The 22,845-nt window shown below is 36.6% G+C and overlaps 1 protein-coding gene and 1 non-coding gene across 2 annotated transcripts; one reads left to right on the top strand and one right to left on the bottom strand.

The window, feature by feature from the left end:
- Positions 1–1,611: 1,611 nt before the first annotated feature.
- LOC131613953 (uncharacterized) lies at positions 1,612–2,886 on the top strand. Its single transcript, XM_058885592.1, has one exon. It carries the CDS (start codon positions 1,612–1,614, stop codon positions 2,884–2,886), a length of 1,275 nt encoding a protein of 424 aa, XP_058741575.1.
- A 15,834-nt stretch (positions 2,887–18,720) lies between these two features.
- Positions 18,721–18,827, bottom strand: LOC131615358 (small nucleolar RNA R71). The gene has a single exon (XR_009287777.1). It is a non-coding gene; the product is annotated as a small nucleolar RNA R71 (small nucleolar RNA).
- Between the last annotated feature and the right edge of the window lie 4,018 nt (positions 18,828–22,845).

Consider the following 22,845-nt stretch of genomic DNA (forward strand, 5'->3'; position numbering starts at 1 on the left):
TTTAATTAAAATATTGACGGTCTTTTTTATGTCTATTAATGATAGCTCTTTGGAAACATTTTTAACCACTTATTGCTTGAACAACTCTTCTCTTTTACAAAAATGCTCCTGAAAGTGAAAATCTCAAACTCTTGCTGTTCCATTTGAGTATGATATCAATATTAATTGTTGTAGTTGCACAAAATTCTGTGAATGATATTACAGTAATATATGGTTCACTAGTACATTTAAACATTTGTTGAATTAAATGTTACCTTTGGCTACTAATTATAGCTTCAAATAATATTAGTAGTTAATAACACTGAACTAACTAACTTATCAATCACCACATTAGATCTTTGGGAATACATATAACTTTTAAGTGAGGTTCTAGAAAGTAGGCCTTAAACCATATGTATATGGTTATGCTGTTTTGTTTTAGCAGATTACAACATCCAAGAGGACCTTAATCTTGTTCACACTTCTGTTCCCATTCATCAACTTTTGCTTATACCATGTATGCTTCTTGTGTGTGCTTACATTATAAGATTCTTTAAAATTCCGGATACTAAAATTAAAACAAGAATACTCTCTAAAATTAAAACTCATATTCTTATTATCTTCTACTGCAGAAGAAATGGTTAGGAAGAGCTGTGGTGAAAAGGATAAGAAAATAGCTCAATAAATGTCCTAATAAAATACTACTTTATAATTAAGTAAATTTGAATTATGTTTTGTATTTTGGAGATGAGAAATTTGATGCATCTCATATAACTTAAAATTGCTGTCACAAGACCAATCGTTAGTTGGTCCAGTGGTGATTGGCGCTGGACTTGGTAGGGAGAACCACGGTTCGATCCCCCGCAACTCCGATCGGGAGGGGGATGGAACCACTTGATGCCAGAACTCGCCCCCGAACCGGACTAAACCGGTGGTATAAAGCCAAAAAAAAAAATTTGCTGTCACATGTATAAAATAAATTTGGGTTAATACCATTTTACCCCCCTGCCATATAGGTGTTTTCTGGTTTTGCCCCCTGGAAAATTTTTTTTTTGAAAAACAACCTTGTCATTTCTAAAAGCTAACTTTTTAGCCCCTAAAGTCAAAATCCGCAAGAAAATCCGAAAGAAAATCCGCAGGAAACCTGTAGATTTTCCTGCGAATTTTGACTTTAGGGGCTAAAAAGTTAGCTTTTTGAAATGACAGGGTTGTTTTTCAAAAAAATTTTTTACAGGGGGCAAAACCAGAAAAGACCTATATAACAGGGGGGTAAAATGGTAATAACCCAATAAATTTCAATGTTTTTCAATTTTTTTGGATGAAACCTAGTGAAAAGTCAAAATAAACATTAAGAAAAATATTTCAAGGCTCATTTGGTTCAAAGCAACTTCCATCTATTACAAGGTCCATAAGAATTAACATTCATAGCGTAATGTTTTATATACATGTCTAAGGGATTTAATTCTTTATCAATCCTCTTTATTTTCTTTTTTTCCTTATCATCACATTATGAACTAGTTATATCGTATTAAGATCTTCGGCTTAAACTCCTAACCCTAGGGTTAGGGGCCTTGGTTTTGGTGTTGTTTTCTGGTTCACGGTGTGTTTCTTGAAATTTTTAATCTTGTTATTATGGCTAATGGTGGATGGAAAGTTGTCCGTAACAATAATCAACGGAGGGCTCATAACAGAGGATCGGTTTGGACTGATAGAAGAGGGAAGAAGAGTCATTTGAATGATGAAGTGACTAGTTTCTTCATAACTGAATTTCCAGAAGAACTGTGTGCTAAGCATATTTTTGAAATTTTTAAGGGATATAGATTGGTGGCTGAAGTGGCAATTCCTCCAAAAAGGGATAAGAAAGAAAGGAGATATGGTTTTGTGAGATTTAGGAAGATGTCCAATGAAAGAGATTTAGCAACGAAACTTGACAACATTTTCATCAGAGGAAGGAAATTATATGCTAATATACCTAGGTTTAATAGGAAAAAGAAGGTGTTTGTTAAGGCTGCGTATGGTGGGGGAGATAATATGGAGAAACAAACAAGGTTCAAACAGTCTAATCCCATTTCTAAGGCATCAAAGTTTAATGACAGTCGACAAGGATACATAACTTATTCCAATGTGGTTATGGGGAAGGATGAGAAGTGGGAGAGGATAGGAGGTTGTGTTGGAACTAAAAGAAATGGTACAGTACACGAAAGGAAAACTATTGGGTGGGATAAGATGGAGAAAAAACCTATGTTTGCTCACCTACAATTCAATGTTGAATCCTCGGATCTTAAACATTTTGAAAAGGCTTACGTGGGGATTGTAGAGACTCCGGGAATGACTTTCGATATCCAAGAAGCATTTCATTCAGAAGGATATTTTAGAGTTAAGGCTACACCTTTGGGTGCTAACCTTTGTCTATTAGAAGAACAGGAGGAGGGCGAAATAAAGGCGCTGGTGGAAGAAGCTAAAGACTGGATTAGCCAATGGTTCTCCGATATTCACCCTTGGTCCCTAGAAGATGTTGATAATGAGAGGATCACATGGTTGAGGTGTTACGGTCTGCCATGTCACGCTTGGAGCACCAAATTTTTTGAGTTTCTCTCTGGTCTTGTGGGCACTTATGTCTGTTCTGATGATGAAACCCGTGACCACACAAGAATGGATGTAGCTCGTTTTATGATTAGAACTAAATCGTCCATGGTGCTTAACGAGACGTTTAACTTAGAAGTTAACAAACATGTGTATGGGATCAAACTTGTTGAAGACATGCATGGACCAAAGCGTATTGTGGTCCCACAAGCTTCTAAGAAAGACGACATTGCAGAGGTATCATCAGAAGAGGAGAATAAGGATGACAGTGGCGCGTGGAGTTCTGGCGACTGCATGGGGAGCGAAGAGGAGAAAGACAAATAAGATAGAGAGAACTTTTGGAATGACCAATCAAATCAATATGAAGGTTGTACGGAGATAAGTAGTTTTGGGGGCGTATATGGTACGATGGTGGCCGAAAGCTTGGCTGAGAGCCTGGGAAAAGAAGGACAAGTGGAAGTATTTGAGAAAGACGAGACCTTGGGAGTAGGAAAAGGTATCGTGCTGGGAACGTCAACATTAAATGAGGATGGTGATGGGGATTGTATAATTCCAAGGTCAACTAAATTTGTGGGTGAGGGTAGTGGGACTCGAAAGAAGGATTCTGGGGTTATCTTAATGGGCCATCAACAAGAATCTGACCCAATTTCTTGCACTTTCGTGGGCTACAGAGGCCCAAAGCTTGGTAACAGAATTTTTAAACAGAAAGCCCTTGTTGATATCTATGAATCCATAAAGATACCGTATGTCCCCTCGTTTTTTACTGCTCTGTTATAATCCCTAATTATCCCTAATTCGAATTTAGATTGTAATCATCATTCACACATGTTACCTAATAAAGTTGTGTGCAATGGTGGGGGCAATAATATGAGGGCGGAATCTTCGATTGGATCAGGGGGCTCTATTTCTGATTCTTGTATGCACAGAGGTAATCAGAGAATATGGAAAGCCATGGAAAGCGTCCCCAAAAAGGTGTGGAATTCTATTAAGGAGCTGGGCATTGAGGGAGATGAAGATGGCAAAGTGTTTGAAGGGCTAATACGCGAATTGGAGGGCAAGGAACAAAAACTGGGCAACGGTATGAAGGAGTTTAGAAATAAGGATCCATGTTAGTCGGGACTTTTAATGTTCAAGGGTGTGGAAATTCTATGAAAAGAATAAGAATTGGCCAAATTATTAGGAAGAGCAATCCAGACGTGATGTTCATACAAGAAACAAAGACTTTGAAGATGACTGAAGCAGTAGTATCTAGTGTTTAGGGTTCTAAGGAGCACGACTGGTCTGCAAGAAATTCTGAAGGAAGATCTGGGGGAATACTTACTATTTGGAAAAAGAATGTGTTTCAACATGTTTTCAGTTTTGCTGGCAAAGGTTATTTAGGAATCAAGGTAATCAACAAAGGTCAGATTATATATTTTATCAACATTTACTCTTCTTGTAGTTTGGTAGATAAGAGAATTTTGTGGAAAGAACTGCTAGATTGGAAGTGTAAATCTGAAAAGGGTGAATGGGTGATTGGAGGTGACTTCAATTCCATAAAATGTAGAGAGGAGAGGTGGGTTAAGGAGATCCAAATAGAAGTGGAGAAATGGTGGAATTTGGGGAATTCATTGATAACATGGAGTTAGTCGATATACAGGTTACGGGCAATTTGTTTTCTTGGATTAAACCTAATGGGAAAGCTTGTGGTAGGCTTGATAGAATTTTGTTGACTAAAGAATTGATATCTTCATGGGGAGTGGTTGCGCAAGAGGTGGGAATGAGGGATATATCGGATCGCAGACCGGTTTGGCTGAAAATAGGAAGATTGGACTGGGGACCTAAAGTGTTCAAGGTGAATAGAAGTTGGTATGATCATAAAGAGTTTAAAAGTTTTGTGAAGAAGGAGTGGGATAATTTCAATGTTAAAAGCAGTAAGATGTTTGTATTTAAGGAGAAATTGAAACTGCTGCGAGGAAGGCTGAATTGGTGGAATAAGAATGTTTTTGGGTGGATATATATTAGGATAGAAGAGGAAGTTGTAGCCATGAACAAGTTAGAAGATCAGTTAATGCAGGTTGGTGATAATGAAGCTGAGGTGGTAAATAAAATGAGGAGGTCAAACCAGGAGGCAGTTTGGAAGAATATGCACTTGAAGGAGAGTATTCTGCAGCAGAAGTCTCGGCATAAGTGGCTGAAGGAGGGAGACAACCACTCTAGATTTTTCCATAATCTTATGAAGGCAAGACAAAGAAGGAACTCAATCATCGTTGCGAAAAATAGGTTGGGTGCAGTCGTGGAAACATTGGCAGAGGTCAAAGAAGTAATCAAGACTCACTTTGAGGATAGATTCAAAAGTAGTGACATACCAAAACCTTTTATGAGTAATCTTTCATTCAAACAATTGTCTACTTTAGAGGCTGGAGATTTAGAAGTGGAGTTTATAGAAGATGAAATTAAAGGTGTGATTTTTGATGGTGATGGGGACAAAAGTCCTGGCCCAGACGGATTTAACTTGGAGTTTTTCAGAAATTGTTGGGACATAGTAGGAAAAGAATTGGTGGTTGTTATTCAGGACTTCCATAAAGGTGGTAGGCTTCCTAAAGCTGCGACTGCTGTGTTCCTTGTTCTCATTCCCAAAAGCGACAATCCATAAAACTTAGAGGAATATAGACCCATATGCCTCATTAGTGGGCTACTCAAAATCATCTCTAAGCTCTTAGCAGTTAGTTTAAGGAGGTACATTGGAAAATTGATTTCTTGTAATCAGGCGGTGTTTATTCCGGGGAGACATATTTTAGATGGGGTTTAGGTCACAAATGAAATAATAGACTACACAAAGAGATACAAAAGAGATTGTTTATTATGCAAGTTTGACTTCGCCCAAGCCTACGATTGTGTGGATTGGAAGTGCTTGAGGTCTATGTTAGTACGTATGGGTTTTGGAGCTAGGTGGATGAAGTGGATGGAAGCCGTTGTGTTTACTAGTAGTACGTCCGTACTGGTGAACGGTAGCCCGACAAATGATTTTAAAGTTTCTAAAGGCCTAAGACAAGGAGATCCTCTCTCTCCCTTCTTATTCACAATCGTAGTGGAGGGACTAGCAGGGATGGTGAGGCATGCCTCAAGGGAAGGTGTGTATAAAGGTTTTCAATTGACTAGTGATGTTGAATATAATCTTTTACAGTTTGCGGATGATATAATTCTTTTTGGAGAAGGAACTTGGGAGAATTTGCGGTCCTTGAAGGCTTTGTTTAGGGGATTTGAGTTGGTGTCGGGACTTAGAATTAATCTTGCTAAGACTAAACTGTATGCAGTAGGTTGTGATCACTTCTTCTTGGATGCGGCAACCTCTTTCTTAGGATGCAAGGTTGATAAATTCCCTTTTAAGTTTTTGGGAGTCTTCGTTGGTGGCAATCAAAGGAGAATAAGTTTTTGCAATCCGGTAATTAATTCTTTGAAAGCTAGGCTAGCAGGATGGAAAGGGAAGCTTCTCTCCATAGGGGGTAGAGTTTCTTTGTTGAATAGTGTGATATCCAATTTACCGAGTTATCAATGGTCGTTCTTCAAGATGCCTTCCAAAGTGACTAAGGTCATTAGAGCTATTCAACGGAAGTTTTTGTGGCAAGGTGTCGTTGAAAAGAGTAGCGTGGCGTGGGTTAAATGGGAAATCGTTTGTAAGGAAAAAAAGGGTGGGCTCGGTGTAAAGGACATAGGTAAATTCAACAAGGCCTTATTAGCTAAGTGGATATGGAGATTTCTTGTTGAGGAGGGAGCTATTTGGAGCGGAGTCGTGAAGGCTCGATATGGAGACTTGAGATCTAGGCTTTGGAATTATGATGGCAAAGGTTATGATCCAAAAGACTCGTTATGGTGGAGGGATTTAGTGGAGATGCGTGTTAATTCGAGGGGACTTCTTCATAATGTTGCTGTCAAAATTGGTTCAGGTAATATGGCACGTTTCTGGAATTTGCATTGGCTTGGGAGTAACTACTTGTGTGAACTATTTCCAAGGCTGTATTTGGAAACTGGTTTTAAACATGAAATTGTGCGTGATATGGGGTTTTGGATTGGGGATAATTGGTGCTAGAAAGTTATTAAGGCGTAGGAGCCTCTTGGACAGCAGGCGACCGAAGAGCTGGCAGACTTGCAGACTATGCTTGCGGATGTTGCTTTGAGTTCTAACAGTGAAGATGTAATTGTTTGGCCTTTTGACGTGACAAAATGTTATACGGTACGCTCAGGCTATTCTTTGTTACAACAAGATCAAGAAGGTGGGGGGCTGGACACGGGCATTAAACATGGGCTGGAGCTTATTTGGGCGGCACAGGTACCTTCGAAGCTAAAAATTTTCTGCTAGCGTCTTTTTCTGGACAGGCTTCCGACGAGGAATCAGTTGGTGCGTCGCTGAATTATTGAGAATACTAATGAGTCTCTGTGTGTTTTTTGTGAACTGCATTGTGAAGCTCCATCTCACATATTTATTTTTTGTCCCAAGATTCAAAACCTGTGGGCTAGCATTAAGCAATGGTTGGGTATAGACTCGCACTGGGAAGCCGACTGTTGTAGTCAAATTCACATGGGGGTTAACACATTGTCGGGGAAGATTCAATGTAAAAGGGCTGCGTCTATTTGGGTGACTATATTGTGGTGCATTTGGAAGGTTAGAAATAATATCATTTTCAATAACGCGGTTTTTTATTGCGATGAATTATTCTACTCGATCCTTTGGTACTCTTGGTGGTGGCTTGCTATAGAAGTCAAAGATAGAATTAGAAGTAATTTCTATGAGTGGTTCAAAAACCCGTCCTTGTGTATGTGAGTCTTTAGTTTGGTTGATTTTTGTTGGTGTTCAAGTTGTCCTGTTCTCTCTTGTAAGGGTTGAGTACCCCTAGTACTCTCTTTTAATACAAGAGTTATATATGGAAAAAAAATACAAGTTAATCATTTTCATTGATAAATCATTATTAATTTTAAATAATTACATTTCATTTAATTAGTATATTTTATTTAATTATTTAAAGATTTTATTTAATTTTCATTGGCCCATTGGTTTCCCCATACACTAGAACTCACATGAAGAGATCAAATCATTCTTCAATTCTTGTCTGTGAGTTTTTCTTTTTCCATTGAACCGTATGTTCTTCGATTCCCATCACCCATTTTATGCGCTGCTGTTTTTGTTTTTTCGGTTTTTGTTTTTAGGGTTTTATGTTCTTCTTCCTTTTCATTTGGTTTTTCTGAGTAGTGTTATTTGGATTTTGGATAGACAATAATCATTTTAGTTTTTCATCCTCGGTTCCTGCAAATTTCTTCCAATTCGTATTTTCAAATTTCTTAGTCGTTGTTTTTCATCCTTTTTCAAATTTTGGTTCCCTGCTACCTTTGTATGTATTTTTGTATTTTTTTTATGTTTTATTTTTATGGTTGTATTTTCTTGTTCCTCTTCATCAATTTTTCGTTAGTTGTATTGTTGTTCTCTTCATTTTATGTTTTTTTCATTAAGTTAAAACATGATTCCTCTACAACTTTTAAATTGCTACGGTTATAATTTTCTCTTCGTTTTCATCATTTTTTATAAATATGGTTGTTGTTGGGGATTTTTTTACTGTTTTCATCTGTTTTTATGAAAAAAATATGAGATTATGAGCAAAATCTAAAATCTCCAATTTTTTATCTTTGGCCTGTTATGGATTTTGATTTCGATTTTATGAATGCTTCCTTTTCAATTTTGTGAATTAAGGTCCAGAATCTTTCAGTACGATTTGCAAATCAATCCGTTTTAATTCTATCAATTTCTATTATACTTTTAAGTTTTATTAACCAAAAAAAGTCCTAGGGTTTATATCTCTAATCAAAGGTCCTACCTTTGCTCAACCCAACGATTAATAGGAGACCTACGATCAATTGGAGACCTACCTACGAAAAGTTTTGTAATCAGTTTGGAATCACTTAACATTTTATTACACATTTAGACCATCAATTGGAGACGTGCCATTTATTACACAGGTTTTGAAATCAAAATTTCAAAAATCCGTGTAACAGTTATATATTGGTTGGGTCTAATTTATAATTTTATATAAATATTATTTGTTTCATTTTGACATTATATTTTAAATAGAGATTACTATAATAAAGATTATTTAAATAAGGATTATTAATACCTTTATATATATATATATATATATATATAATAAATAAATATAATAAAATAAATAAATATAATAAAATAAAAAATATTATTAAAATATTAAAAATAATTAAATTAAATATTATTACAGAAAATTAATGATTCTTTGTATTTCCTTAAAGATATATTGTATATTTACTTTACTTTTTTGAGTTTTCAATGTATACAAATTTTTTGCATGAAATTAAAAATTAAATGCATATAAACAGTTTATAATTAATGATTTTAAACTATTTATTTAGAAACTACAATTATCACTTATGATTATTTATTCAGCTTCTTAATATGATAGTATAAAATAATTATACTAACTATATTTAATTCTTGATTTTATTTTACTATTGGTTATAACTTCAATATTAATTACTAACCATTTCGAATACAGTTTTTAGAAAATTCAAACAATCTCAAAGTAATATATTATTATTATTAATATTAATATTTATTTATGATATATTTTATTTTAAACCTTAAACCCTAAATATTTTAATTAAATTATCATTTATTAAATTTAATTTATAGTTCTTATGCAACGGTGATGATCACTACTTTTGAAATATTTTTTAATTAAAAATTAAAAATTAAATTAAATTCATTCTCACATTCATTATGAAAATTTGATTGGTTAATAATATACATTAAAATCAAGCAGTAAACATGTTGACGAGGAAATTCAAAACTGACCTCAAAATTCATAGACATGAAATAAAAAGTGAGGGGAAATGAGATGACATTGTGTTAAAAAAATGAATAGTCCGTTCAAGCTTTTCAAAATTCAGTTTTTATGGCTTTCAATATTAACAATCTTTATTTTTCGTTCTCTCATTCCTTCTTTCACTCAAAATGTCTCACGCACTAACAAATTGATATTTAAAGCTTCTGGTATGTTTTTTTTGACTGTTTTCAAGAACGGTACGTTAGTGGTCGTGTTTTTAGGAATTGTGAATCGTATTTGTTGCAGAGATGAGTGGTGGAAATAATATTCTCAATTCTCTTTCAATTCTTGACGGCAAGAATTAAATTCCATAAAGCAAGCAGATGAAATCTTTGTTCAATTTCCATGAAATGTCATCAATGGTGAGACTCATTATTTGCACCAACTCAATATATGGTCTCAAGTGAAACCACAGAGACAAAGGAAATGTCTGGTTCCTCCTTTGAACAAAAGACCACAATTAACACAAAAGACATAATAACAATACAATTATGAAAGTAAAAGCTCTATCGTTGTTTATAACCATCAGAAGTCTTCTTCAACTATATACTATTTTATAGCTCAAAATTCCTAACACAATGCTTCAATTTGTTTCCTAAAATTTGATTGAAATTGTAGAATTCATAGATGGACACAAGTGTGAGTGGGAAACATATAATTACTACCCGAATTGGCAGAGGAGAGAAACTGAACATGATGAGAGTAACTAACTGAATCCAGTAAAATGATTTTCACAGAAAATACCAAAGAAATAATATGCAATCGTAAAAATTGTAACTGCTTCCAACCAGCCCCTAACTGCATCACGCACCTCATGTTCAACCAATGTTTTCCGCCAAAACCAACAAAACTTAAAATTCAACTGCCAACTACCTTTGTTCCCATTCAAATGGTCCCATATTACACATTAGAGAAATATAAAAAAAACAAAAAAAAGCAAGGGAAAAAATGAATTACTCTAAAGATCAACCAAACAGTATGATAGGAAGCCATTATAAAGGAATACTTAGACAATCTAGTATAACGAGAGTAGAAGGATTCCAAACAACATAAACTAACATAAAACATGAACATAAATTCTAAGAAATAAATTATTGAAGAGAGACTTACTTTCAACATGTCGAAACCAAGCTTTCAATATAATTAGGGGAAAACATCCACAATATAGTGTTGTTAATCCATTTATTCACCTTGTGTCAACACTAATTGTTGCTCATCTGTTGTAAAGTATTTTGACAGACCGAAATATATATTTTTTGAGAAAAGCCATGGTGCACCGACACTGTAAATCCATTGACAATTATATATTCTGTCAAGTTAAACGGTAAATTTTAAATTTACTTATGTGATTTGACACTTTTAATTGTTTATTTATAAATGTAAATAATTTATTTATATTAACAGTTAAATATATAAAAAAACAACGACCCTTCCATGGCGATTTTCGGAGACAAAGTTTTCACGGTTCCTTTTGGTGAGTGTCCGGTGGCGGCTATTTTAAAGGGTCTTTTAACGCTTTCGTCTTTGGTTTAAATTCCTGTTCTTAGGAACAAGGACCTTGTCGAGAGGGTTATTTGGAGATCTTTGTTTAGGGTTCTTCATCGGAATACTCTAGGTTCTCTTTTCCCATGAGCGGCGGCGCAGCTTAAGGTTAGGGAAGGTGGTCTGTTGTAAAGCAGAAACATTTTCGGTCTTGGGTCTCGCAATGGGACGTCTTCACCAAGGGAAAAAGAAGGAGGATGCTAAGGTAGATTCGATCTTCTTTTCTCATTTCCCTGATAGATGTTCGGGCAAGGATCCATTCTAGGGGAAACGATTCGGTTTCGCGAGGTTTATCGAGGTCGTTGATTCACGGCTGCTAGTAGTGAAATTAGATAATGTCATGTTTGATGGGGTAATAATCCACGCTAATGTCCCTAGATTTGTGAGGAAAGTTTCGGTTGACATAACGTACGACAAGTTTAAGCAGGCTGGCTTTTTGCCCAACCACTACAGTAGGCAAGGTAAGTGTGAATTGCGTGTTGATAGGGAATCTACAGGGATATGAAAGGGCTCCCGTTCTTTCATTGATGTGGTGGCAGAAAGACATCCAACGACACCTATATTGGAGAAGAAGGTTGCCTTGTTCTTTAACTCTAAGGAAGAGGATAAAGTTAGACTTTCAAAGGCTTATGTGGGTCTATTACATTGTCCGGGGTCGGCTGCAGGGATTCAGCGTAGTATGGAGAGAGCGGGTTTCTTCGCGTTAAAGGCGACTCCTCTTGGAGCGACCAAATGCTTGTTGGAAGAGACGGAGACAGGCATCTTGGCTGAGTTTTTGAAGGAGGGAGCTGGATGGTGGAACGATTGGTTCATGGATATCTCTAAATGGAAGAATGATGTTGTGGACCCTTATAGGGTTGTTTGGTTACGAGTTTACGGTATCCCTGTTATAGCTTGGAATCCTGAGTTTTTCAAAATTTTGGCTAATCTGTTGGGCTATTTTATTAGTATTGACGATTCTACGGCTTATCAGAACTCAATGGAAGTGGCTAGAATTCAAATTAAATAGGATCTTGGTTTGGTGGTTTCGAACGACGTGGAAGTGATGATTGATGGACATCTTTTCTCTTTGGTGATTCGAGAAGACGTGCCTCAATTTAGTTTATTATCAGGTAATTCTCAAACTCAATTTTCTGTATCGGAATATACGAATTCAGTGAACTCAGTAGATGTTTGGTCCGAAGAGTCCGAAGGCATAGCGGAGGTGGAGATGTTAGGAGAATCGGTGGATACTATATAATCTTTTACGAATGCGAATGAGGAAGCTGGTTCGGTTCATGTAAATACGTAAGCGAACAGTAATGGGGACTATTCTGCGTGCTGTAGGAAAGTCGTGTCTTCGGCATGTCCGGTGGATATTTCCGATTCACATGTGGTGGGAACAAGGGGGTGTGAGAGAAACGTGGTGCTTGATATAAATGTTATAGAGGAGGAAAACTCTCGTTCCCTGGTTCCCGATTCTGTAGGAGGTGGCAATTCAGTGGGTTGTTTTGATGAAGCGGTGAGGTCGGTTGGCAAAGAGATTAACAGTGGGGGTGGGGATTCTATGGCGCCTATATGCAATGTGGTAGACAGGATTTATAAAGAGGGGCCTATTGGTGGTGGTGGAGTTATTTCTCTAGGTGCGGATGTTCCTTTACATGTTGGGGATATTAGAGTTAAAAAAGGAGATGCAGGGGCTAGCAACTTTGTCTCAAAAAAAAGGTTTTATGTCCTAAAAGTGTTAGATTTAGAAACTTATTGGAACTAGGAAGAGGGGGTTTATTGAAAAGAAAAAAAAAGCTATTCAAATAGGGGGAAGAAGAAGGCTAGTGGTGTGTTTTCGAAGAAGTCGAGGGGAGGCATTCTTTCTGATACGGTGGACGTTTCCTCACTGGCGTCGGGTGTAAATCACCACAGTAGGGAGATGGTTTGTTATGAAAATCTTTCGGAGAATGATTTAATCAGAACAAACAATACGAAACAACGGGAGTTTGTGAAAAAAAATGTGGGGGTCAAATTGTGGTCGGATTTTGAAGAATTGGGATTGGGTTATATGAAGGACCGAATAAATTTTATCAATAAGTGGGGAGTATCGGAGAACAAGGAGCTTGAGGATGATTTATCAAGGAAGGAGCTTTCTTCTATTTTGAAATGATTATAGGACTGGTTAACATTTGAGGGGGAGGGAATGCTCTTAAAAGAAGAAGGATTAAGTCAATAATTAAGAAGGTAGATATTGATATCGTTTTGATTCAAGAAACAAAAATAACAAATATGGATGATGCAATTGCTTTTAGTTTGTGGAGTAACACGGATGTGGGGCTTTCTTTCTCTAATTCTAATGGGAGGTCGGGAGGAATTTTAACTCTATGGAGGAAAGATAGGGTGGAAGTTCTTCAAAGTTTTAAAGGAGAGGGATTCTTAGGGATCAAGGTGGGGTGGAAGGAAAATATTTATTATGCTGTGAACATATACTCATCTTGCTTTCTAAACAAGAAAAAGGAGTTATGGAATAAGTTGTTAGGGTTGAAAAGTGCTTATTCGGATGGGGAATGGATTATTGGTGGTGATTTTAATGCGACTAAAAGTTCTATTGAAAGGAAAGGGAGATCGGATAGGGAGATGGTGTCCGGTTCGGATCTCTTTGGTAAATTTATTGATGATAGCGAATTGGTGGATGTGCCTTGATCCACTGTTGCGCACGGATCAAAAACGAGTATTTTGTAAAACAATAGTTTAGCGGTAACGAAAGCTCGAATATAGTTCTCACAAGGATTCTTGTTGATTAACCAAAGGTAAGTCGATTTTTGGGGGGTTTATGGTTTCAGGATCGATTTGAAGGAACAAAGTAATAAAGCGATTAAAATAAGTGATTATAAAATTAAGCCAATCTACTGTTTTCGGTTCCGGCTTATCACAGATTTCTACCTAACAAATTCACTAAGCGGCTCCGATCTCTATTCGATTTCTATATCAATTGATAAGCGCAAAATCGATATAGAATAGATTGAATTCCTATTTTCCGAATTAAGCAAACGGATAAGCCCTTGTGAATTAAGCAAACACGAATTACAAACGCGAATTAATGACAAAGCGACGTAACGGCGAATAAAAGTTAGGGATGCAATCATACAAATTTAATCAATACAATTCTATGTAATAACAAATTAAGCAAATGCAATTCATATAATAGTATTGAAAGAGAAACGAATTAAATTGATAGAGTATAAACCTCAAAGCGTTGGAAACGCGATTACGGCAGATTGACTCTGAAGAATTTAGCTATCCATACGGTTTGTACAAAGCAAAAGTTTGGAAGATGAAATCGTGAATAGTGAAAAAACATGTTACCTGAACCGTACGTCCAGTCCTTGGTAAATGGGAGAAATAAGAATTTGGGTCATAACCCAACTAGGTCAAACAAACATAACCCAGGCCCAAAACTAGCGACCCAAAACTAAATAAAACTAGTGCTACAACTTCAAACGCAATTCTGGAAAATATGCACTCTAAATCTAACTTCGACTCCAACATGAAAGTTGTAACTCTTTCTCTTAGCTTTCCGGCGATTATTAGAATGCGTCAATTGGATTCCCGTAGCTCTAGTTATGATCATTTTAGTACAGACTGCTAATGCTGAAAATAAAGTGCGAAAATCAAATAACAATAAAAATAAACTGAAATACAAAAACATGATAAAATAGAAAAATAAATAAACCAACCCATAGAAATGCCCAAGGTTGTCAAACTCGCGAGTCTACTCAAACTCGTAAAGGGTTCATAGACTCAACTCGTAGACTCGACTCGCAAACTCGTACGAGTCTATGGAAAATCAAAAATGACTTTCAAAAACTGTAAATGACAAATATATGACACACTCCTAAATTTTTACACTTGTAAATACCTCATATATGGCACAAATATATATAATAGAACACCAATTAACATTAAAATTTAAATTTCATACTCTATAACAAATTTCTTAGCAAAAAACTCAAAATAAAACAAATAAAATAGTAGAGTATGTAGTTAAAGACTTAATGTACTAATATCTTTTTAATTGGCAACTACATAAAGCAAAAAAAAATCATAAAACAAATATGCAAATAATTTCAATCATCGAAAGTTCCAGTGAAATAATCACCATCAATATTATCATCATCTTCTTCATCGGTATCTTGAGTATCATTATCAAACTCTACCCCAGATGAATCAACTTCATCATTAACCATTGTTGGATTGCTTCAAGTTCCACTTTCACCTAACTCCACATTGTCAACCCACCACTGCATAACATTAATAACAACAACATCAGCTTACACAATATTGTAAACAATAACATCATCTTACTCAACGATAACTACAGTTTGCATATTTTCTTCATTAGGATCTTCAGTTATCCATTCATCATCTGAATGAATATCTTAAAATGAAATAACAACACTCTTTACTTCTCCTTTTCTACTTTTCAACTTCAAATTGCATATCGTATAAACCAAATTATTTATCTTTTTCATGCAACATATTTCTTCTCTTTGAATGAAATTGCAAAGTAACTATTAATTCAACTCAATGTTTCTAAAAAAATAAAAAATAAAGTCTATAAACAAACAAATAACAATTACTCCAATTCCATTCAAAACCAGAGGAGCTACAAGTTAAGCTTTGGACACGAATTGCAAACCTCTTTAATTCTGGAGTCATATCCCCATTGAAATCTCATACTAGAGACTAGGAGGGAGGGAGAGAGAGAGAGAGAGAGAGAGAGAGAGAGAGAGAGAGAGAGATATTATAATTCTTGTACAACCAAAACTAAATAAGGATTTTTTAGAAAAATACAAAAAAATCTTTTGGGGGAATTTGGACCTTTATTGGTTTAAAAAAACAAAATTAAAAAACTTATAGACTCGTAAACTCATGATAGACTCGCGAGTCTATATAAGTTTGTGCGAGTCTACCTGAGTCTACTCGAGTCTATCAAAAAATGATTCTATGTGCGAGTCTACTCGTTTATGCTTCCTAGACTCGTAAACTCGTACGAGTTTACAGGTCTACCCGCGAGTTTGACAACCATGGAAATGCCTAAGTAAAAACATAAAGGAACGTGCATCAAAATGAACTGATCATGCCTTGTAAAGGGAAAAGATTTACTTGGTATAGCAGAGATGGTAGGTCCATGAGTAGGATTGATCGTTTCATTGTGTCTAATGTTATTGTTAATAGATGGGGAGTGGTTGGTCAACTTGTGGGGGAAATGTACATTTCGGATCATTGTCCGGTATGGTTAGTGATGGATAAATTAAATTGGGGTCCTAAACCATTCAAGTTCAACAATGAATGGTTTACTTTTAACTCTAATAACACGATTTTATATAGGATATTTAGCTTAAAATCCATGAATATTATTAGCATTTTCTTTTAATTATATTGTTTTATTATGATATTATGCGGGTATTTGCGATGTTTCAGGTTTTACGTTCATATTGAGACTATTAGTGAAAAGGAGAAGAAATGGAGCTAAATTCATTATTATTTATTCTTAAAAGATGAAAAAGAGGTGTTGAAGTAACTAAGGGGTGCAAAAGAAGACCCAAAGGCCCAAAGATAGAGCCAGCCCACAAACGAACTGGATCAGACTACTAGAGCACGTGGAGACGCCCGTCTCCAACGTCTCTCTGCCACGTCACACAATGGAGACGCCCGTCTCCCACCTTCCCTGAAGAATCTCCACTTGAGACGCACGTCTCAAGTCTGTTACCTGGTCTCCCCAAAAAGTGGAGACATGTGTCTCCCAAGTCCCAGTCAGAAGTGCCTACATTCACGGAACGAATCTGCAGACCCTCAACTATAAAGGGAGACTGATACCTCAGTTCTCCGGGTCCGAAATTTTGCTAACGAAGTGCTGCCAAATTCATTCCTCAAGCATTTTATTTTTCTCCGCATTTTAATCAATTGCTTTCTTTTTCTCATAATAATTTCTACACCGGAAATTGTTGTGAACCTTTTATAGATCTAGCCTTACGTTAGATTTATTTTTATTTTCCTTGCCTTTAAATTTTACGCCTAATAATTTTTGAAGAACGGTCCAGCCAACCTGTGGTGGAAGTTCGAGTACTTCAAGATTCAATTTCATTTCAGATTAATTTTATTCAGGATTATTATTTACCGCCTTTATTTATATTTATTTGCATGATATATTGTATGCCATTTAATATGCCTTTCATTATGAACCAAACGAATTTATGCATGTTTAACCGTATCAATATGTCTGGCTAATTAATTAAGATATCGGTATGTAAAGTAAGTTAACCGTGGGATCCGAAATAAATTGGCTTAATTATGTTTTATTAAATATCACTTGTTTTTGGTTTTTATGTCTAATTTAATTAATAGAGTCTTAAAATCAATAGAGCGAAAGTTTGAGGTTTTAAGGCCGACAAAGGTTAAAATCAATAGAGCGAAAGTTTGAGATCTTTAATTGGATAGTAGACATAGGACATTAGTTTTAAGGATGGCGAAAGCGTATTGAAACTAATTAGAAATTATTTACTTTCAAAAAGTGTTTTTAAACCCGACGCGGGATGGCGAAAGCGTACGTTAGGGAATACTAGCATGAACCGAGTCAACAGAGCGAGAGTTTGAGAATAGGGGATTTAAGTAGATAACGACTTCATAAAGCAAGCATTATATTAACTAAGTTGTTTTCAAAAAGCGTTTCTAAATCTAATGGGATGGCGAGAGCGTACATTATGAGTTAAGATAGTGGTCTAAATCAACAGAGCGAGAGTTTGAGAGGAGGACTTTTAATTAACTAAATTAATAAAGATCTTTAATCGAATGAATACCATAGCCAATGGACCTTCGGATCACCTAAGTTAAACGAAATACATACTGATATCCGTTTATTATTATATTTCTTAGAATTCACAATCACATTACCTTTAGAAACAATCAAAATATTAGTATCCTTAGCTTTACATAGTAACCTTAGATAACGGTAGGTCTATTCATAGTCCCTATAGATTTGATATCTTTTAAAACTACACGACACGACTGTGCACTTGCAGTTATTAGATTTATAGACACGTAAAGTCGCGATCAAGTTTTTGGCACCGTTGCCGGGAACTATTTAAGTCGATATCGTAACTCACTGTTACACCGTAGAGACTAGGGCAAATTATTTCCTTTCTTTTTGAACGATTGTATGCCAAGTACTCGTTCACAAGGAGGAGACCGGATACAACGAATCAACGAGATCAAACGTTTTGTTAACGTAAGACGTCGAGCTTATCATCTTCCCGAAGTAGCACCATTTCCGATTTCTCAGGAATTGATCTTTACTGATCAAATCAATCAAATTATCCCGAAGTTAGAGATGGTTTCCCCTCGTCCTCTTACAGACTATGCCGCTCCTTCACGAGCTGAACCGCACTCAAGCATCGCACCACCTGCGATTGAGGCAAACAATTTCGAACTGAAACCTTCATTGATACAAGCTGTCCAACAGAACCAATTCTCTGGAAGCCCTGCGGACGATCCTAATCTCCATTTATCCGTGTTCGTGCAATATGCCGACACTATCAAAGCTAACAACGTTAGCCCCGAAGCTATTCGATTACGCCTTTTTCCCTTCTCCTTGAGAGATAGAGCTAGGGCGTAGCTTCAGTCCCTGCCTTCTAATTCCATAACTACATGGGACGAACTAAAGAGAGTATTCTTAGCTAGATATTTTCCGCCTAGCAAAACTGCTATGCTAAGTGGTCAAATCAACGGATTTACCCATAAAGATAACGAATCACTCTTCGAAGCTTGGGAGCGATACAAGGACATGCTTAGACTATGCCCTCATCATGGACTCAACCCATGGCTGATCAACCATACTTTCTATGGTGGTCTACTTTATAACACTAAAATGACTATAGATGCCGCTGTTTGCGGATCTCTAATGGACAAACCCCATGATGAAGCATACAACCTCATAGAAAACATGGCACAAAACAATTATCAATGGGGAGGAGAACGAGCTGCTCTAGAGAAAACCCAAACCAAAGGAGGAATGTACGAAGTAAGTGGAATAGACCGCGTTAACGCTAAAGTAGACGCTTTAACTCAAAAGATCGAGAACTTAACCATCACTCCTTCAGCCACCGCGGCTGTTGTAGCACCTAACTGCGAGATTTGTGGATTAACTGGACACGTTGTTGCCGAATGTCAACTCCTGACTAGTATTCCATCTGATCAAGTAAACTACGCTCAAGGAAACTGATCAGTGCATTTTAATGCACGTTCTTCCATGTTTGTACTCAAGCATTTCTTCGGTTTGTTTTATTTATTTTTATGTTTTAATATGTTTTTATATTTTATTTTATTTTTGCACTTATTTGTTTTTCGTATTAATTTTTCAGCATTAACAGTCTGCACGGAAACGATCATATATGGAGTTCCAGGAGTCCGATTGAGGCGTTCTAATAATCGCCGGAAAGCTAAGAGAAAGAGCTACAATTATTATGTTGGAGTCAAAGTAATAATCGGACTGTAGAAGGGCCAGAATATTCGTTGAAGTTGCAGCACTAGTTTTATTTCAGTTTCGGGTCATTAGTTTTGGGCCTGGGTCGTATGTTTGACCCAGTTGGATTGTAAAACGGGTTGTCTTAGTTTCTCCTAGGGCAGCAGCCGAAAGATTGTTCACGAATACACTGTTCACGATTTGGATGGAGGGCTTTTACGAACTCATGGAGAACTAATCGCATTTGAGTCGATCTACTGTAATTCAGGTTCCAATACTTGAGATTATTATAATGTTAATTCTAGTTTAATTCCTTTCGATGATGTTTTGTGTTCTTGTTTGCTTAATTCAATTACATGAAATATATTGATTAAATTTGGTTGATTGTATGATCCTAACCTAGGCACGATACGTTTGCTTAATCCGTTTTTGTGCCTGATCAATCATGTTTGCTTAATCCATGAAAATCTATCCCGTTTGCTTAATTCGGACAATAGGATCATACCTCTCACAAACTTAACCGCTTGTCACTGAGTTTGTATCCAAATAGGAACAGACAATCCGCTTAGGGAATTAAAATTATGATAATCGATGATAGTAGGAACTGATTCAGTAGATTGGCTTATTTCAATAATCATTTTTTCAAAACAGCTTATTTCAGAATCACTTATTTTAAGCGCTTCTTTTTCTGTAATTCGACCACCAAACCAACCCCCCCCCCCCCAAATTCGACTTTGCTTTTAGTTAATAGAATCAAGAATCCTTGCGATATGACTCGAGCCATTGTCGCTATACTACGTTTTTGAAAACTATTCGTTTTGACCCGCGAGCGACAGCGGATCAGAAACCCTTACTCTGATACGTACAGCCCTGGATGGAAGAACCATCCAAACTTTTCGTATAAGAACAACAATGCGTTGTACGTACCTGGACAAGCACCTGCTGTCCCACCTGGCTATCAAAAAGCGCCTGTAGCTGCTCCAAACGCCCCTAGGAAGTCAAATCTAGAAACCATGATGGAAAACTTTATAGCTTCCCAACAACAAACCAACAAAGACTTCCTAAATCAAAATATTCATAATAGTGAGCAACTAAAACAATTATCAAACAAAGTAGATGCTTTAGCTACACATAACAAGATGCTAGAGACACAAATCTCAAAAGTAGCTCAACAACAAGCACCTACTGCTGCCCCTGCTGGCACGTTTCCTGCTCAACCACAACCTATTCCTAAAGGACATGCGAACGCGATTACACTGCAAAGTGGAACGAACTATGATGGACCTATCGATCATAGAACTCAAAACGCACCCATGTCACAACAAGAGCCAAAGGAAACCAAAAAGACATCAACTGATGATCAAACTGCTAAAACAAATGAAAACAACACCGAAGTGGAACCTGAAAAAGAAAAACCTTATGTTCCACCACCACCTTATAGGCTACCAATTCCCTACCCTTAGAGATTAGCTAAATCTAAAACCGAAGCGCAATTTAAAAAGTTTGTAGAACTTCTGAAACAATTAAACATAACCATACCTTTCATAGAAGCTATAACTCAGATGCCTTCGTATGCAAAGTTCTTAAAAGAAATTCTATCGAACAAAAAGAAACTCGAGGATAACGAAACTATAATGCTTACCGCTGAATGTAGCGCTATCATTCAAAACAACATGCCTCCCAAGCTAAAAGATCCTGGTAGTTTTTCCATACCCTGTGTAATAGGAAAGACTGTTATAGACAAAGCCTTATGCAATTTAGGAGCCAGTGTTAGTTTGATGCCTCTTTCAACCTGTAAGAAACTAAAACTAGGTGAGCTTAAAACAACGAGAATGTCTCTTCAACTGGATGACCTTTCAGTTAAATACCCTGTAGGAATGTTGGAAAATATCCCTGTGCGAGTAGGTCAATTCTACATCCCAACTGACTTTATCATTATGGATATCCAGGAAGATTCTAACATCCCAATCATATTAGGAAGACCATTCTTAGCAATTGCTGGTGCAATTATAGACGTTAAACGAGGAAAGCTTACCTTCGAAGTCGGAGAAGAGAAGATTGATTTCAGTCTTTCTTAATTCCTGAAAGCACTTTCTATAGTTGATACATGCTGTTCCGCTGACATCATTGATGAGTGTGTAAATGAAATAATATCTGAACCACATGAGGAAACCGAGATCCTAAGAATTCCTATACCGCCTATTCTTGAAGACGACAACTGGCGTGGGGAATATCAAGATAACCACCTGAGTGAATGTCTAACATTAACTCCTGATCCTATACCTGGACCTAAGAAACCCGCCATAGAACTTAAAACATTACCTAATGACCTAAGGTACGAATTCTTAGACGAAGAACTTAACCGATCTGTCATAGTTAATGCCGATTTAGGACGAACCTAAACCGAAAAGTTACTCGCTGTCCTAAGAAAATACCCAACCGCTCTAGGGTATAACATCTCAGATCTGAAAGGAATAAGCCCTTCTCTCTGTATGCACCACATTATGCTCGAAGAAGATTGCAAAACCTCTAGAGAGCATCAAATACGAATTAATCCCATCATGAGCGATGTCGTTAAAAAGGAAATTCAAAAACTATTAGAAGTCGGAATCATATATCCTATATCCAATAGTAAATGGGTTAGTCATATTCATGTCATACCTAAGAAAGGAGGAGTCACCGTAATCACTAACGCAAAAGGAGAATCTGTAGCACAACGTACCCAAATTGGATGGAGAATGTGCATCGATTATAGGAAGTTAAACAAAGCCACTCGCAAAGATCATTTCCCTTTACCGTTCATAGATCAAATGCTCGAGCGCTTGGCCAAACACTCTCATTTCTGTTATCTAGGTGGATACTCTGGATTCTTCCAAATTCCTATTCACCCCGATGACCAAGAAAAGACCACATTTACATGTCCTTATGGTACATTCACTTATAGACGAATGCCTTTCAGACTTTGCAATGCACCCGCAACCTTCCAGAGATGCATGATGGCAATATTTGCCGATTTCCTGGATGGGATAATGGAAGTCTTTATGGACGATTTCTCTGTCTGTGGAGAAAGTTTTGAAGCATGTTTAACGAACCTTGAATTAGTGCTCAAACGATGTGTGAGCGTCAATCTCGTACTCAATTGGGAAAAATGCCACTTCATGGTTCGACAAGAAATCGTACTTTGACACATCGTGTCCGATAGAGGAATCGAAATGGATAAGGCAAAAATTGAAGTCATTGAAAACCTTCAACCTCCCAAAATCGTTAGAGAAATAAGAAGCTTTCTAGGACATGCCAATTTTTACCGATGTTTCATTAAAGATTTCTCTAAAATAACCAAGCCCTTAACTGAAAGATGTTGAATTCATC

This window comes from Vicia villosa, linkage group LG6 (assembly GCF_029867415.1).
Source record: "Vicia villosa cultivar HV-30 ecotype Madison, WI linkage group LG6, Vvil1.0, whole genome shotgun sequence".
Taxonomy (NCBI): domain Eukaryota; kingdom Viridiplantae; phylum Streptophyta; class Magnoliopsida; order Fabales; family Fabaceae; genus Vicia; species Vicia villosa.

Bases quoted from the DNA above. Each gene is read 5' to 3' on its own strand.
- LOC131613953 (XM_058885592.1), top strand. From the start codon at position 1,612: ATGGCTAATGGTGGATGGAAAGTTGTCCGTAACAATAATCAACGGAGG.